The sequence below is a fragment of the Cygnus olor genome, chromosome 15 (assembly GCF_009769625.2).
Source record: "Cygnus olor isolate bCygOlo1 chromosome 15, bCygOlo1.pri.v2, whole genome shotgun sequence".
Lineage (NCBI taxonomy): Eukaryota > Metazoa > Chordata > Aves > Anseriformes > Anatidae > Cygnus > Cygnus olor.
The window spans coordinates 7105286-7121769 of NC_049183.1; the positions used below are offsets into that span (position 1 = coordinate 7105286).

A 16484-nucleotide genomic window follows, 5' to 3' on the forward strand; every position below is an offset into this window, starting at 1 on the left:
TTGTGTCTTGCTATTCATATATCTTCTGTCACTAACTTTTCAACCTTGATAAAAGTATTACAGACTACCCTGAGGCTTGTCATAGTCACTTGGAGCCATCGGGAGGTTTGACAAGGCCAGAACTAACTTCAGCAAGGCTGTTCTGTTCTGTTCCATCGTACAAAGATTTAATGGGGATTTCAGTAATGTTCAGACCTTCCACTGTGTGGGAGGCTGGGATGCCAGTCCAGTGACACAGGTGAGTAGGAGGTCATGAGCAGAGACTGCTGAAATTCAGGCACCAAAGTGAAACTGAGGCATTTATTGCTTTTTCTGCCTAACTGGGGTGGGGATGTTGGGGGTGGACACTTGCCTTTGCTGTCAATGGCATTATGCAATGTATAAGCTATAGATAATAGATATAAGCTATAGATAATAGTTTTTTATTAAGGGAAGCCAAAATCATATAAATGGGATCTTGGTTTTTCATTGATTAAATATCATAGAATCATACAATGACAATCACCTCCCTTGACCTGCTGGCCACTCCTCTGTTGATGCAGCCCAGGATGCAGTTTGCCTTCTGGGCTGCAAGCGCACACTGCCGACTCACGTCGAGCTTTTCATCCATCAGAAAGCCCAAGTCCTTCTCTGCAGGGTTGCTCTCAATGAGTTCTTCACCCAGTCTGTACTCATGTCCGGGATTGCCCCAGCCCAGGTGCAGCACCCTGCACTTAGGCTTGTCGAACCTCATTACGTCCATATGGGCCCATTTCTCAAACTTGTCCAGGTCCCTTTGGATGGTATCCCTTCCTTCTATTATATCAATTGCACCACACACTTTGAAATAGCTGAACATCTTGATATCACAGGAACACAGATAAATAAAAAGAGCTAGCACTGGTGCTCAGACAGCATAGACTTTCTGTACTTGTTCAGGTAGTGTAGAATTTATGCAGTCTCAAGATGTGCTGAGCTACAGACTTGAGAGGAGCCAACCAGTCCTGCATCTTTATACTCTGACTCCAGGAAAAAAAAAATGAAAATAGTATCACCACCTTTTTCAGCTACATTCTAAGCCAAAAGCTTTCTGCTTTCAAGATTTATGCTGCAGAAGGACTAAAACTACACGATAGACTTATTAGTACAGAGGGACAACATTTTTAAAGAATTTTAGTTAGATTAAACAAACTGATTGTCCAAAACCTTTCCTTTTTAAAATAATGAGAAAAATGGAAACAGTTCAGCCTTTCAGTTCATGTAAAATTTTCATTTTAGAAAAAAAACAGTCTTCTTTTCTTCCTTCTTCTGGTATCTCTGTCACTTGAAATAACAGTGAGCAGTTATCAATTTTTATTTTTATTTTTGCTTCTATCCTTTTCCTCCCCAAATTTTAAAATTTATATTTGGAACATAATGGTATTCTACTTATAAGTAAAAATAGAAAGACATGTAGGAAAGAAAGCTTTGTAATTCTCACAAAACTTTAAAAGTTCAGTTAATGGCAAAGTGAGAAACATCTTGTAAATATTTTTTCTGACAATTCCACATTGTTTGAAAACTGAACTTTTTTTTTTTTTTTTTTTTTAAATCCAAATGTCATCCAAATCTGAAAATTATGCTTTGGTGGGTTTTACCAGATTTTTTTTTTTTTGGTCCTTTCAGGTCCACTTCTGAGCTAAGTTTTATACCATTAACTGTAATTCACAATTTGAGGCAATCTCTGAAGACTGAGGCTCCTTCACAGAAATGTGCACTGCATGTTATAATGTCTTTCAGCTTGAAATACAGCAGAATAAAATCCTCTTTTGTTGCAGAAGTTCTTTCTGCCAGAGAAGTCCATCCAGGAGTGATCACAAAAGCCATCTGTGGATGGTTGCTTGTATAAATCCTGGGAAGTGGAGTTTTTAGACAGCACAGAGTGAATTGGTCCTCAATTACATGGTTAGATTTGATAATTCCTTTTAGAGAAGTGAATTCCTCAAGTTCATATGCTGAAGGGCTCCAGGTACAGACAGCATGTAAATAGCCTGAACCATTGCTCTGAAAGTTGCACATGTCCCCACATTATTCTTGGGTTTGCTCCTAAGTGTGATTACTACAACCCTTTCTATTCTCAGTTTTGCTAAAGAAAAAGATGGAATTCTTTCTTTGGCTTGGAGCATCAAGCCCTCATATACTCTTAGAATTAATATGGGAAAAGTAATTTTCAACACTATATACTTTTCATTTCCCATTACCTGAGAGTATAGTAATGGCTGTGTGGGGTGTGGAAGATGCTAATTACTGCATTGCCATTGTGAAATCAGGACTATGTTTTTTTACTTCTCCTTGGCAAGAGACGTTATAATACTGTCCTTGCTCCCAGCTTGCAGTGGAAATGTGATAGCTAAGCAAGGATAAAAGAGTCTTGTAGCTCCCAGTTTTTATTCTTTCAAAGTTTTAGAATTTTTATTTGTCCATGTTCACAGGGAAAAAAAAAAAAAAAAAAAAAAGGGGAACGTTCATACCTGAAAGCACAGTGAAGACAGCAGCAAAGGCATTTAACTTGAGCCCATCTATTACACTGCTTGAATGAAAGAGCTCAAGGCACATAAGGCTGAATCCAACGATTAACAGCATTATGTATAACACCTCAGATACTACTGACAGCCACAGGACACCTGCAAAGTACAAGAGGAGCAACAAGTCACTTATTTGGTAAATACTTTCATGAGGTTAAAGTTGAAAAAAATTAATTACAAAATCAAGAATATTTATCAGTAATTGGGTATTCCAGTAGATTAAATTTAGTAAACAACTACACAAGCTCTGAGAAATAGAACAGGTGGTGAATAAAAATCTGGAGAACAGAAGGGTGGTGAAGATGCCAGAGAAAGACAAAGCTGTTGCTTAGGATCCCAGCTTGGCCAGAGAACCTCTTTGGGTATACCTAAAACATCTTGTCCCCTGTGACCCAAAACATAGGACACAGAGTCCATTTTCCCCCCACTATGTCATGCTTTAGATGGGCATGCATGGTGGTGATAGCAAATATTCTCCTAGAGTATATTGGGTTGGTGGGAGATGAACAGTCTTGGATACCTCCTTTTTCCAAGACTGTTCAAAGAAAATGTTTCCAGTCTGGACTTTAAAATATGTATTAGAGCATAGTCTTGGGCACCATTCTTGGAAGCTCTCTTTCACAGAAGTGAATGTCCTGCTGAATGACTACTCTGACTTGGGGTGTTTGGATCCACTGCACAGATCTCTGCTGCTCCAACTAATCTGAGAACTGCCAGAATGCCAGTGGCGTGGAGCCAGTTCTTTATATTACACCCAGTTGAGCAGCTGCAGATTAAAAAAAAAAAAAAATGCGCTGCCTTCTGTGTTTTCAAACCCCAGATGAAGGGAAGAGTTGATGTGCCCCGTTTGAACCTCATGTTTTGTAGCTCTTTGGGCCTGTGCACAGGTAAGTGGTTCTGGTAGCATTTTGGTAGTAGCTGTGTGAGACTGATTCATTCATGGTGGATGTTACATCTGGAAATTTCAGCACAAAGCCTCTAGCAGGATCCATTGAGTCCTTGAAAGTCAGCAAGCCATGGGGTAAATTTGAGTGGATGGTAATAGATGATAATAGTATGTCTCTGCCAGATTTCCAATAGCTGTTTCAGCATGAGAATCTGCTAGAATTCTTCAGTACATTTGTTAACCTGATCGCTAGAGAATTCACCTGGAAACAATGAGCAGGGATGGAAAATCACAGCCTAAGCTGTTGAAACATGGAAAATTAAGCATCTGAAGACAATGACTTATGTTAGCAAATGCTAGTTGTAACCATAGAGACTACTACAGAATTCACTTATATTAATATGTTCTCTCCTCACTGGAAGAACATGTGTAATAATGCATGTAGTTGAGCTTAGCAAATCAGATACACAGTCTCACTTCTATCAAATATTTGAGTGTCCTGTCAATGACAAGGGTGACCCCAGCACACATTTTGTCTGGGAAGTTGCCATTATAATTGCATCTAATTAATACGTGCTTTTAGCTGTTGCCACCATATACCACCTTTTGAGTTCTTAAACAATGGTACAGAGATAGCCATAAATAAACCTTTTAATTTTTCACAGTGACTTTTTGTGTAATATTGCATCCACCAGCAGCAAACACCTGTTTTTCTCACACCTGTTAGTCAATTTGGTATCAGGGCAACTGGCAACACTTTTCTGAAAAGAAATAGGAATGAGAGACAGCAAGGGTCTTGTTCTAAGATACAGGAGGATTAAAGAGGGATTTTACCTCATTTTCTCAAAACCAGAAGTTTCTATGACAAGAGAATGATGAAATGCCTTGAGTCAGAAAGAATCAGATTATGTAAACCTAAAGCAACATAAAGCCCTGACTAACTAGTTCTAATTCATAAATGTCTCAATCCAGCCTTGAAAGAGTAATACACAACAAATCTGCCCGGATGGTTATTTATTCCCTGTATCAACTCTCACAGATACTCATTACTGGTATCTGCAGACCAGGGTAGTGCTGTGTTAGTGACTGCAGTTCAAGGCTGTGCTTTGGCTTTCCTGGCAAGAAATCCATCCCCTTGTTTCAACCCCTTTCCTTGCAAGACTTCTTTCTTCTCCATTTATGCCATGCACATGATCCCTACTCTCACCCTTCTTAGTCTCATGTCTCTCCAATGATCATTTGCTCTGATCACCTCCAGCATCTTTCCAGGGCATTAAAGGCAAAATGGGCTTGAATTGTGCAGAATGGTGCTGGGCATAATATTGCAGTGTACAGCATTCCCAGCACCCCTGTAATATTAGTGCTTAGTAACAGTGGTAAACTGGGCATTTCTAAGAAAAGTGCATCAATCTCCTCACACACACTGTAACAGTCTCTGGCTTGCTTCCAAATTAAATGCAGATTTGAGATTTGGTGCTCTGGGAATAATAGAAGAGGCCTCAATACTAGGTTCTGATGCTTAGCATTGTTTGATGTGGGCTTATAAAGTAATTATAGCAAAAATGTTATTTTCACCTGTGAGCCAGACCTACATTTATTTGGTAAATAAAACATGCCACCCATTGTGTGTTTTATTCAGAACTGTAAACAACCAGCCATATTAACTTCACTTCCAAAGTTCTGGTGATTCTTCTTACTGTTTCTCTCCAGCCTGATTGCTAGTGCTTCCTCCCCATCTACCAGTGCAAAGGCTATTAGCTTCAAAACTCCATTTCATACAAAGGATGAACTGCAGTTGTCATTCATTCACCTTACAGTGGCTTGTAAATATTTCAGACTGACTGAAGAAACCAAGAGCTTGGAGGTTTTCTAAGCTTTGAGAATGCCTGCCAGAAACATAGACATATTTGTACACCACCACCAAAATTCCAATAGCACACTATTCAATAAGTAAGCTAATACAGTTTACCAGGAGTAGCAGAGAAAAGTAAGTTTCAATGTAAATGTCTTCAAAAAGCCCTCAGAGCCAGTTCCTTCAAGAAGTCGGGAAAGTCAGTGCGGTCTCACTGACCATATTAGAATTTCTTTATTTTGGCTTGTGAGGTTTAGTGGATGTACGTCACCTGTATATAAGCTTTACTTATTGCCCAACTAGTGCGGTTGACACAAGTGTATCGTGCTTGAGAAATGCCAAGAAACTGAAAAGGTGCACAGTGTGTCTGTGTGGGAGATACCAGGTTAACACGTCCAGAAGAGAAGTGAGTAAAACAGCTCAGCAGTGCAGTTTCTGCTGTGTTGGAACTGCTTCACCTCCTCCCATACACTTTGCTACATACCAGCCAGCTGATGAACCTTTTGAGTCAAATTTAACTAAGCTCAGAGTAATTGCTCTCAACTTACATTTAGCTATGTAAGCTAAACAGCTTCTGTTTCAAATTAGGGAAAGGAATCGTGTACAAGAGCTTGCTTACTTTTCCCCATGACACTGACTGGCCTAATAAAAGCTATTGCCTCTCTTTCCAAACTTTGCCTTGACTGTGTCTTCTGAAGTTAGGAACATAAAGGCTCTTCTGGATTTGAGTCAATGCTCTTTAGTCAATGTCTCTTTGCAGTGTGGTGGTGTGGTGCTCAAAGATGTGACACTCGTGTTCACAGAAACAATGCACATAAACAACAAAATAATTAAACAGTAATTGCTAATAAATAAAAAAGAATGTGAACATTTTCTACTGTGGCCAGTGATAGCCACCAGAAGAGACAAACAAGAGGACATATAAGCCAAGATACTGCACATAACAGATAAACTGATTTAATAGGTGAGCTACTGCTAGAAGGAGCAGCCCAGCTTTCATGTTTTCAATGTGTTCACTTGATAACTCAGTGGTTGCACACTGGGTCAGCTCAGCAAGTTGGCTGGTGGAAGATGAATTCTGCAAAATTAATAATGTTTTCCTCATGACCAGCCATCTCAGCTGCCTGTGCCTGCTGCCTGGGGACCAGCTGTAGAGCCAGTAGGCAGAACCGCAGCTCCCAGAGCCCATCACACAGACACAGCAACTGCCACAGTACTAAGTGCAGCAGGGGCACAAAGGGGCCCAGAAACCCTGCTCAGGACAGTGTGGGACTACTTGGGACTGTACATTGATGGCCATGGTGCACTAAAAGGGTTGTGGTAAAGCTGAAAATGAGGGTGATGGTTATCAGAGACTCTCCTCTAGGGGATGCAGATGTTAATCTGTCAACCTGACTTGCTGTCTTGGGTGCTTTACTGCTTGCCAAGGGCTCTGATCTGGGATGCTGCAGAGAATCACAGAATCACAGAATCACAGAATTATAGGGCTTGGAAGTGACCTCAAGAGATCATCAGGTCCAAAGCAGGCTCCCTAGAGCAAATTGCACAGGTAGGCATCCAGACGGGCCTTGAATATCTCCAGAGAACGAGACCCCACTACCTCCCTGGGCAGCCTGTTCCAGTGCTCCGTCACCCTCACCGTGAAGAAGTTCTTTCGCATGTTGGTGCGGAACTTCCTGTGCTCCATTTTGTGGCCATTGCCCCTTGTCCTGTCCCCACAAACCACTGAAAAGAGGTTGGCCAAATCCCTCTGTCTCCCACACTTAAGGTATTTATAGACATTGATAAAATCCCCTCTCAGTCTTCTTTTCTCAAGGCTGAACAGACCCAGATCTCTCAGCCTTTCCTCATAGGGGAGAGAGAGGACTTGCCTAGTCTCATCTGGCATGTGGGATACTGCTAGTAGCAGCCTTGGGCATATTCAGAGTGACTGCAAGGCTCTGGGTAAGGGTGAAGGGTATGTGTGCCCCGTGAGTGTTCTTGATCCTGCTGGGGAAGGACAAAAGTCACAGGAGGAAGGAACACCTGACTGTGTGGCTGCTGTCACAGGAAATGCTTTGGCTTCTCCAAGCACAGGAGTCTGAGGAACAAGTGCTGCTGAGAGAAATAGGATCCCTCTGGTCCAACAGGGCAAGAGGAGGGGAACGGCATCTTCAGCTACAGGCTTGCCAAGCTGGTGAAGAGGTCTTTAAAGTAAAGTTGCAGGAGGAGGGGAAAGTCAATCTTATCAGTTTGATGTCAATGCCAGCAATGGATGCCCAGAGCCAGGAAAGGGATCAGAGGTCAGCGGGAGAGCACCCCGGAAGAGCAGCACAAAGGAATTCCAGCCACTTCATCCAATAAAATAGTTTCATTAGGGACCCGACCTAAGTGCCACTATGTGAATGCATGCAGCAGGAGAAATAAACATGGGGAACTGGAAATGTTAGTTAAGTCTCAACGAGAGATGAGTTTTGCTGTCCTGTGAAACTGTTTTCCAATGAGACACATAGACTGGGTAAATTTCCTGTGGAAAGCATAGCCAATTCTTTCTTCTTCTTTGGGTCCTGATCCTACCTAGAAAGGAACTCTGTCTGACCTTCATGTCTTATTTTATGGTGTACACTGAACCTCTGCTTTGTGCTTTTTTAAAATCTATTTAATATAGGGGAAGGTAAGTCACACATAGAATGTTTATACAGGTCTGAATACATTCTGTCCTGTCTGCTTTGATTTTGAATTTCATCTGAAATAATAACATCCTGCAAATGTAAGCTGTATCTGGATTTTACATCTTCATGTAGAAGATGAATAGAAGCAGAACAGTTGATTTGGGTTATTAATTCAGGAGAGAGTGACTCTGTTCTGTGCTGATGCTGATGTCCCACTGCTCTTCTCTCAACTGGAGATTCATCAGGCAGTCACTTGGCATGTCTTACCTCCACTTACAACCTCAAATGCCTCCTTCGTGCAAAGTAGATAGCACCTTCTCTTGAAGAAACCTCAGTTGTTCAAGGTGACAGGTAAGAAGCTCTCCCGAGGATTTTTCTCTTCTTTTCCTATCTTCTCTGCTGTCACTGTTTGTGTCTGTCTTAGTACCTATCAGCCTCTGTCCTTCTGCCACCTCCTCAGAGAAGAGTGCTTCACCTTTGAGATCACCCTGGAAAAGGACTCAGCCACTGAATCAACATTGCTACATGCCAAGGAAATTTGTTTTCCAGCAACTACAAGTGAACAAACCATTCACTGTGACTGAAAATGGGAACTCAAGTGCAACATAACCGTCTGACAAGATCAGATCAGTTCCTCATTTTCCTGTCTGACAGTGGAGGGCAGCATCAAGATTTTGGAAGTAGAATCATAGCTACTAAGTGCATATCTTCAGAAGTGGGTGATCATGTTGAATGCAAATATTGCACAGAGACATGTTAACAAAAGGATGTTGCAGGCAATTCTGGAATGGAAAAAATGAAGCAAGCTGATTTTTTTTTTTTTTGACAATGAGATAAAGAAGCTTTACATCAGCTTGTAATGAGTTTCAAGGCTCAAAAATTCTTCACAAAATTTGAATTTATTTTAGTATGTCAGCCTCGAGCACTAGGCAAGGCACTGTAAATGATCACACTATTACCTCTCACCAAGGAGCATTCTGAATCAGGTATCTTCAACACTGAGTTTTGAAAAAGTAATCCTGAAAAATGTCATAGAAATTATGTTTAGAAGAACTCCATGCATCATGCCACACTTCAATGAATTCCTGATTAAGCAGTCCAAATATTTCTAGAAATTTTGAGCAGATTTAGACTGTCTAGTATCCAGTTTAAGAAGTATAAATACGAAACAGGAGTAACTGCTGTTGTCTTTGTAGGTTATTCTGGTGGTATGCATCTGGCCTTTTTTGTATGAAGTAAGAAAAACTAGGGGTCGTTCACAGTAGCCTGAGCAAAAATACATATTGAAGCATCAAGTATTATTTTTTAAAATCCACCACAATTTCCTTTCAAAAATAAGCAACAGTTGCTGACTCCAACTTTTATATCAGAAAGTTCTGGTTAAATTGACCTCAAGAATGTGAAGAAATTATTGACATGCACTTCTGTGCTTTTTCCCCACAGCATGCAAAGATAATTCTTTGTTTTGTATTATGTTAGTAAAGCCATTCTCAGGCTTGATAGCAATTGGGACTGAAATACCAAGAATTCGATACCATCTGAATGATATTGTGTGTGGGCTGATAAAGAAGACATTCCCAGTGTTCATGGAACCACAAAGTTCCATAATTTCATCTACTGTTGTGTTCTTGAGAATAATACAGCTGACAAACCAGTTGTAGAGAATATAAATACACATCTACACTTCTTATCACCCACATTCACATACAAGCAGGGAGTTTTATGCCATATGCTTATGATTATATATTTATTTGTATATCAGAAAAGTCGATTTTTGGTGCCAGCTCATTATGACAACAGTTTCTCATGCCAGATTGTGAAGTCCTGTCTCCAGATGAAATAATAATATTTAAATCCCCTCCTGGCCTGCTTCTTCAGGCTGGCCAGGTCATGAAAGTGACTATCAAAAATCCAATATTAGTGCTTGTTCTCAAGGCAACACAGAAGAGGTGGCTGAGAGAGAAATTGCTGTTAAGAGTTCAAAGCAGTTTTAATCCATAAACATGAGCTGTTTGCTTGTAAAGAATCTCTTCTGGGAAAATCATATTGCTATTCCTGAAGGAGTTTGCTGAGTCATGTTAACTATATTATATGCAGTACAGGCAGGAACTGTGTGCATGAAAATGTTAGTCTTGCATTTTGACTAGTGGCTTGGAAATGTGTTACCTGCCAAGCTATGTGACACTGCCTCCTGATCACCCTGGCATTCCGTGGGCAATGCCCGAGGACCAATAGTCCGGAGTCATTCCTGTGGGCCCTTTCCAACAGAAAATCATCTTCCTAATTGTGGTAAAGTTGCATTGACAATATCTCAATGGGATTTTATCCTCCTTGGAAACACCTACTACTTCAGCCTGTGCTCCCTGCTGAAGATGAGACGTAGTTACTGCTTACCAGCCATTCTAATAACAGAACTGCCCTTCTTTCTGTTGGATTCAAGGGTCTGACCAAAACAGTCTCATTTGAATTGTCACACTGTGCCATGCTGTCCCTGGGCGAGTTATAAGACTGGACCATGGCGCAGACAGCCAAAGAGATCTTGAAAAGGTTTACACTTGCCAGGTTCCTCATAATTCAGTGTTATACATCTGCTCTGCCAGTCAGGAGTCCAGCTGAGCTGCGACGAGACATAGTCACTCCTCCATCAACTCAGCCTTGATCTGTCTGAGAAAATCTGATACGAGCTGGTGGAGGCTTTGGTTTTTTTCTCCTTCACACTTCATATAACAAACAACTATGTGCTAGAAACAGTGGAACAGAGCGATGTGTTCTTTGAGATTATCAGACATGACTGAGATGTCACCCTGGTTCATGGCACCCACCGTGGTCTGCCACAACAGGGGAAATCTAGTTATTTCTTTAATATTCAATTCCAGAACTAATAGCATAATGCTACTAGTACACTGACAGCAGTTTCAATGTTCATGTAATAGGTGTGGCTTTTATGGTGAGTGCTCCATAGACTTAATGGGTGTTTGGTTTTCTTACACTAGTGATTTTTAAGATAGTCTGTTTATATATGTAGTGTTATTTTCTCTGCATTTTTGATCCTGTTTGCTTCATTTCTCCTGCTCTGTATTAGCTTCCCCCTGTGTTTCTAGACCCTCTGTCTGTCATTGCTCTGTTTTTCCAGACTTGCCCATTATGTTAGAACTGACATCTAGATCTCACATTAATCTCTCCTCTATCTCAAATTAATCCCTCCTCCTCACATTCATTGTGAGAGAGAAGAGAGGAAAAAATATACAAATGTACATTTTGTGAAATGTTATGCATCTTTTTTGGGAAAGGAATTAAAATAAACTTAAAATGGTCATATAAATCTCATGCTTTCTCTTCCAGTTGCATTTTGATGGTTTTAGTCATTGGCTCACGTCTGCTGCTCCAAGAGTGGAATTATAAACCAGAAATGTTGGAATGATCAATAAAAAATGGTGGAAGGAATAAACATTGAGCATGCTGTTGTGGCTGGCATAGGGACTCAGCTCTGAGCAGTCAGTCCATCTGTTGGTTAATGCAGTCTCATAATATCAGACCATCTGTCTGCTCCTCTTGTGTGGCAGTGTAAAAGATGTGGAATGAGGGAAACAGACCACAAAACTAAGAGAGAGTTCCCTCCAAAACAAAGAAAGCTTCATAATCCTGAAAGATATTGGACATACCTAAAACTATCTGGTATTGTAAAACTAAGGCAGTCAAAAAATACAAAGGAGCAGCACACAGACAAAAGACTATAGTTTCCAGAACATGAAAGACCGTATGACAAATAAAATCAGCATAAACTGCTTTAGGAGATAGAAGAAATGCCAGCTGTTTTGATTTTGTTTAGCTGTAGTTCTTCACTGGTTTCTTTAATTTCAAAGGTGAGGTTGGGCTGTGAGCTAAATAAAATAATTTTCTTTAGCGTGATGGCGTGACTTTGGGCTTGGTTCTGAATTTAATCCTGCATAGGACATTGAACAACCTGTGGAATATCTTTTTTCATACATTCTCTATATCCTAATGTGAATACAGTAGAGGGGAAAGCTCATGACAAACACCCTAAATCAGGATTATCCCATATGTTTAATTAATATTTTTGGGTTAAATATTTCCTTTGAAGAGCTAGAGTTAGCGCTGATAATGTACTTCCTCAGCACTGGGCTGAGACATGAATTATACTCAGAACTTGTGGCTAGCATTCCCCACAGCAGAGAAACAATGTCCTCCGCGCCTTTTGAATTACCAGCATGAAAAGCAAGCTGATTGCTTCATAATGCAAATTTACCTAAATTCTGATCCTAAGCATGGTTTCTTCTTTATATATTTAATTGGCTCTCAAGAACAACTTACAATTCACAACAGATGTGTAAGAAAACACAGATAAAAGGTTAATAAGATCTTTTTTTCTACATAACTTTCCTAATACAAGTACACAGGTACTTGACTGTGTGGGTATAAGTATATATATAAAAAATATATATATAAAACCCTATTACAACTATATTAAAATTAATGTAAGCAGGATATGAAATATGTAAGAAGACAATAGGGACTGTTTTGGAAAGTGTGCAATTTTACAGGAAAACCAGTTACATTTCTTTTCACTGGATGTAGGTCTCTAAAGTCTCTAGGTGGTCAAAGCAGTTATAGAAAAGCTATCCTCTTTTTTCTTCTCCATCTACACAGTACACATGCACACAAAGAACAAAAAAAAAAAAAAAAAGATTTTTCTTTTTTAATTGGCTGGTTTGAGTTTCATTTTTGTGTTTTCCATCCTGAAATCTGTTCTGTGTTTTCCTTCTCATACAAAAAAGTGTTTCCTATTTTTTACTGTCATTCTCCTCTCTCCTTAAATTTTATCATATCTTTTTTGAGCTGGCGCTGGCAAGGGAGGGATAAGGAGTGCACTCAGAGTGCCGTGGGTGGGTACATCATGAATACACGTGGTGGCATGGTGATATTTTTTTGTTATGTTCTTTATTTTCTACAATGATCCTAATATTTCTTTTAATCTTAATCTCTGCAGAGCACTAGATTGATGTTTTCATAGAACTGCCTATCACCACTCCAAGAACTCTATCCTGAGGGGTAAAAGCTAATTCAGAACCCATCACTATATTTGTAAAGGTAGGATTATTCTTCATGTTCACCACTTTGCATTTATCAACATCAAATATTATCTGCCATTTCCCCTCTCACTCTCTGCAATTGCATTTTTTTTCAATTCATTTTTCTTTAGTGCCATGAATGCCCCATTATCAGCAATAAACTGTTCAACCATTTTCTCAAGCACTTTTGGAAGAGCACTGGCCCCTGTACAGTTCCCTGTGGAGAGGTTTTAGCTGAACCTTTCATTTCTTTTAATTAGTGCTTGTTTCTCTTACATTTCCTAATTCACAAGGGTTTTTTTGTTGTTGCTGTTTGTTTTTTGCCTTATTCACTCTGCAAGGATGCTGAATCTGTGTATGTTAGTCTGTACAGAGGACATACATAAGTCACCTTCTATCTTTGACAGTGCACTCTATAATTTAAAAAGTCTTCTCTAACAATTCTGAGTGTTAAATACTCACTAGCAATGAACATTTTCTGTCTGTCAGATTTCACCTTGCCTCAATTTTCATGGTGTCTGAAGTCTTGTTTATTTTATGCATGTGAATTTCCCTGTGAATAAATAGAAAGCAATGTTGTATGGGCAGTTGCTCATGACCTCCTACTTTGTTATTTTTTGGGGGGGTATTACTCCATAGATATGACAGTTGAAGCAGGTGAGGAATACTAGCTGAGATTGTACCATACCTGTACAGATTTTATCCTGTGAATCCTATGTGAATCCTGTCCTATGTTGGTGCAATCATCTCTCAACTTTGAGCCAACAACAACCTTTTAGCCTGCTCCTGAAGCAGCTTCCCAGTGGGACTCCTCAGGTCAGAACACCACATTTCAGCACACGGTGCAGGCACTCCAGGTGTTTGGAATGCACATGAGTCATGGCCACACTGAGCACCATCCCAAAAACCCTCAGAGGCACCACATTCCCTGCAAGCCCTCCCTCTTCCCCAGCAAAGTTATTTCAGCATAGATGCCGTTTCCAAGTAACTTCCTCTGTATATATCCCAGTCCTCACTTGGATAGGGAGTCTAGCCAGTTATGACTCTTCGTTCTCCTGATCTCACAGCTGACATTTATACGTTTAGGAAAGAATGAGGGAGTTCAAATCTCCACATAGTTCTGTGTGGGGGGAGGAACAGGCCTTTTTATGTGGTGTCATTTGTCTGATCATTTGGTGGGACATATTGCTACCTTTTGCTCTACACTGTGGTGTCGCTGTTACCAGGCATAGTATTTGGCCTTGGTTTCTTCCTTTTTACTGTATCCTCCATGGCCTCTTGAAAGTTCTCTCAGGCACAGATTTGAAGTGATGGGAGCTAGAAGGTTCACCCAAAAGGTCTGACGAGAGAAGGAGAATTGTGGTGGAATATGTTGCAGCCACAGTGTTCTGGATGGGCACTGCATCAGGGAGCTTGACAGAAAGCTGTGTTATCAAGCTTTGTTTCGAACAGCCCAAAGGGAGAAGAAAAGTTGGAAGGTGTATTTAAAAATGGACCAAGGAGCTAAAAACTGCATGCATTTTCCATTGTAACACGTAAGCGTCCTTCACTAAACAGGTTACTTTCCTTCTTTGGACATAAAAATACTCAGCAGGAGCAAAACTTTGATTACATTTTGTGGAGAAGATCCCAGAAGAAATTCAGAACTTAAAGATCAGGTAGCAGTTTCGTTCCAACTCCTTTTGGAAATACTTGCTCTCTTACTACTCACATCTGTAATGAAAATTAGAAAATAGCACAGTGCATGGGACCTAACAACAGCTGTTCAGTGATTGCCCATTAAGAATCCTGTCCAAAGTAACCAGCCTTGGTTACCACCCTACCATCCTTTATCATTAGAGAATGGAAACTGTCATACAAAATATTTGTGAACACAGAAAATGCTTTTTCTATTTATTACCTACCATCACCAAGCTGATTTTATTAAGCAGATTTGGCATTAACAAACAGCAATAGGTAATAAATTCAATGTTAGCCTTAGAAGGTTCTGACAGATTGTTGGCAGCTGACTTAAGTGTAGGGGAGAGCTCTCCTAGCGTGGGTTGCAAATGTTTATTTATAACATTCCGTGGGTCTGTTTACCCCAGATTTTGCTGCTCAGATTTGCCTCTTTTTAGTAGATGGCACTGGTGCAATATATGCAAAGGCTATAATAGCTGTTCAGAAATACGGTACCCAGCTACACTACAGATAGATTAAGTTTCCTTTGCTAAGAAGGTTTTAAATACTATGAAGAGGTTTGATACTGACTTGCTGTTAATTGGTGATGGACTCTAGAAGAGACTGGTTATATAACCAGGCTAAGTTTGTTCTTAGACTTCTTTCTAGCATGCCTTAAAAGTGGAAGATGATGTGCTTGGAAGTATTTTGACAGGCTTCAACAACCTGTATTTAGCAGAAAAGTTGGTTAGATAGAGGTCTTATTTGGATCAGGGAAAACCAACTGAAAAGAAAACTTTGGGAAGCTAAGTGCCCAGTTGCAGTAATAGCGCATGTATAAATAGAGACATTGTAGACAATGAAAAACTTGAACATCCACTTTTTAGTGTAAGTTATGCCAAGAATGTGTTTACAGGAATAAGCTGAAGTCTTATTGTAAAGGTAAGTTTAGTCTAAAAAATTCCAGTTATGCAATGGTCTGTGAAAACCAAAATATGTTAATATAGCTGAGCTCAGAAAAAGGCACTCAGTTTTTACGTATTTGCTGTACATTATCATATCTCATTTACTTGGAAGAGGAATCAAGTATCTGTTCCAGCATCGGGTGTTACTGAATAGCTAACAAGCTTCTGACCAGTATGCATGCCCAATCAACACCACAAGAATCTGGAGGTGTTCACTGGTTTCTCATTGCTCCAAAAGTGGGGGAAATCTGTCTCCTGCCCCTTACCAGCTGCTGAGCACAGAGTTTGCCAGCTACATAGTGCTACCACCTTTTCTAAATATGATTCACTTTGGAATGGAGCAGAGGTCAGCCCTCTGGAATCTGGTCTCAATACATTCATTGATCTATTTAAGAAATACAGGTTCAAATGATTTCTCTGATCTCTTTCAAAAGGGTATTACAGCACAGGGAATGCTTCGTAATGTTAATGCTGAGTGAGAGGATGAAGAAATTAAAGAACTAGGAAGTTCTTTCTAATTAGAAAAGAAGAATAGAGTAAGTCAGGAAGTTAAAGAATTCTGCAGCGAAAAGTAAGTTTCTGCTGGAGAGCAGTAAGGCCCTGCAGAGGGACCTGGACAGGTTAGACGGATGGTGGATGTGGCCAGTGGGATGATGCTCAACATGTTTAAGTGCTGGGTCCTGCACTTTGGTAACAAAAACCCCATAAAATGCTACAGGCTTGGGGGAGAGTGGCTGGAAAGCTGTGCAGAGGAAAAGGAGCTGGGGGTGTTGGTCAATGCTCACCTGTACATGAGCCAGTAGTGTGCCCAGGTGGCCAAGAAGGCCAACAGCATCCT

The 16484-nt window shown here is 40.2% G+C and overlaps 1 protein-coding gene and 1 long non-coding RNA gene across 5 annotated transcripts in view; one reads left to right on the plus strand and one right to left on the minus strand.

Annotated features, from left to right (window-relative positions):
- The window catches only part of GSG1L (GSG1 like), a 62596-nt gene that overhangs the window by 21909 nt on the left and 24203 nt on the right, over positions 1 to 16484 (minus strand). For all 4 annotated transcript variants that reach the window (XM_040574406.1, XM_040574405.1, XM_040574407.1 and 1 more), the window contains one exon: positions 2490 to 2642. In XM_040574406.1, coding sequence (XP_040430340.1) covers positions 2490 to 2642 — 153 coding nt within the window. The remainder of the gene's footprint in view (positions 1 to 2489; positions 2643 to 16484) is intronic.
- The window catches only part of LOC121078324, a 33171-nt gene that overhangs the window by 5861 nt on the left and 10826 nt on the right, over positions 1 to 16484 (plus strand). Inside the window, exons 2-3 of the long non-coding RNA XR_005824528.1 lie at positions 1842 to 1847; positions 9173 to 9183. This is a non-coding gene — a long non-coding RNA (uncharacterized LOC121078324). The remainder of the gene's footprint in view (positions 1 to 1841; positions 1848 to 9172; positions 9184 to 16484) is intronic.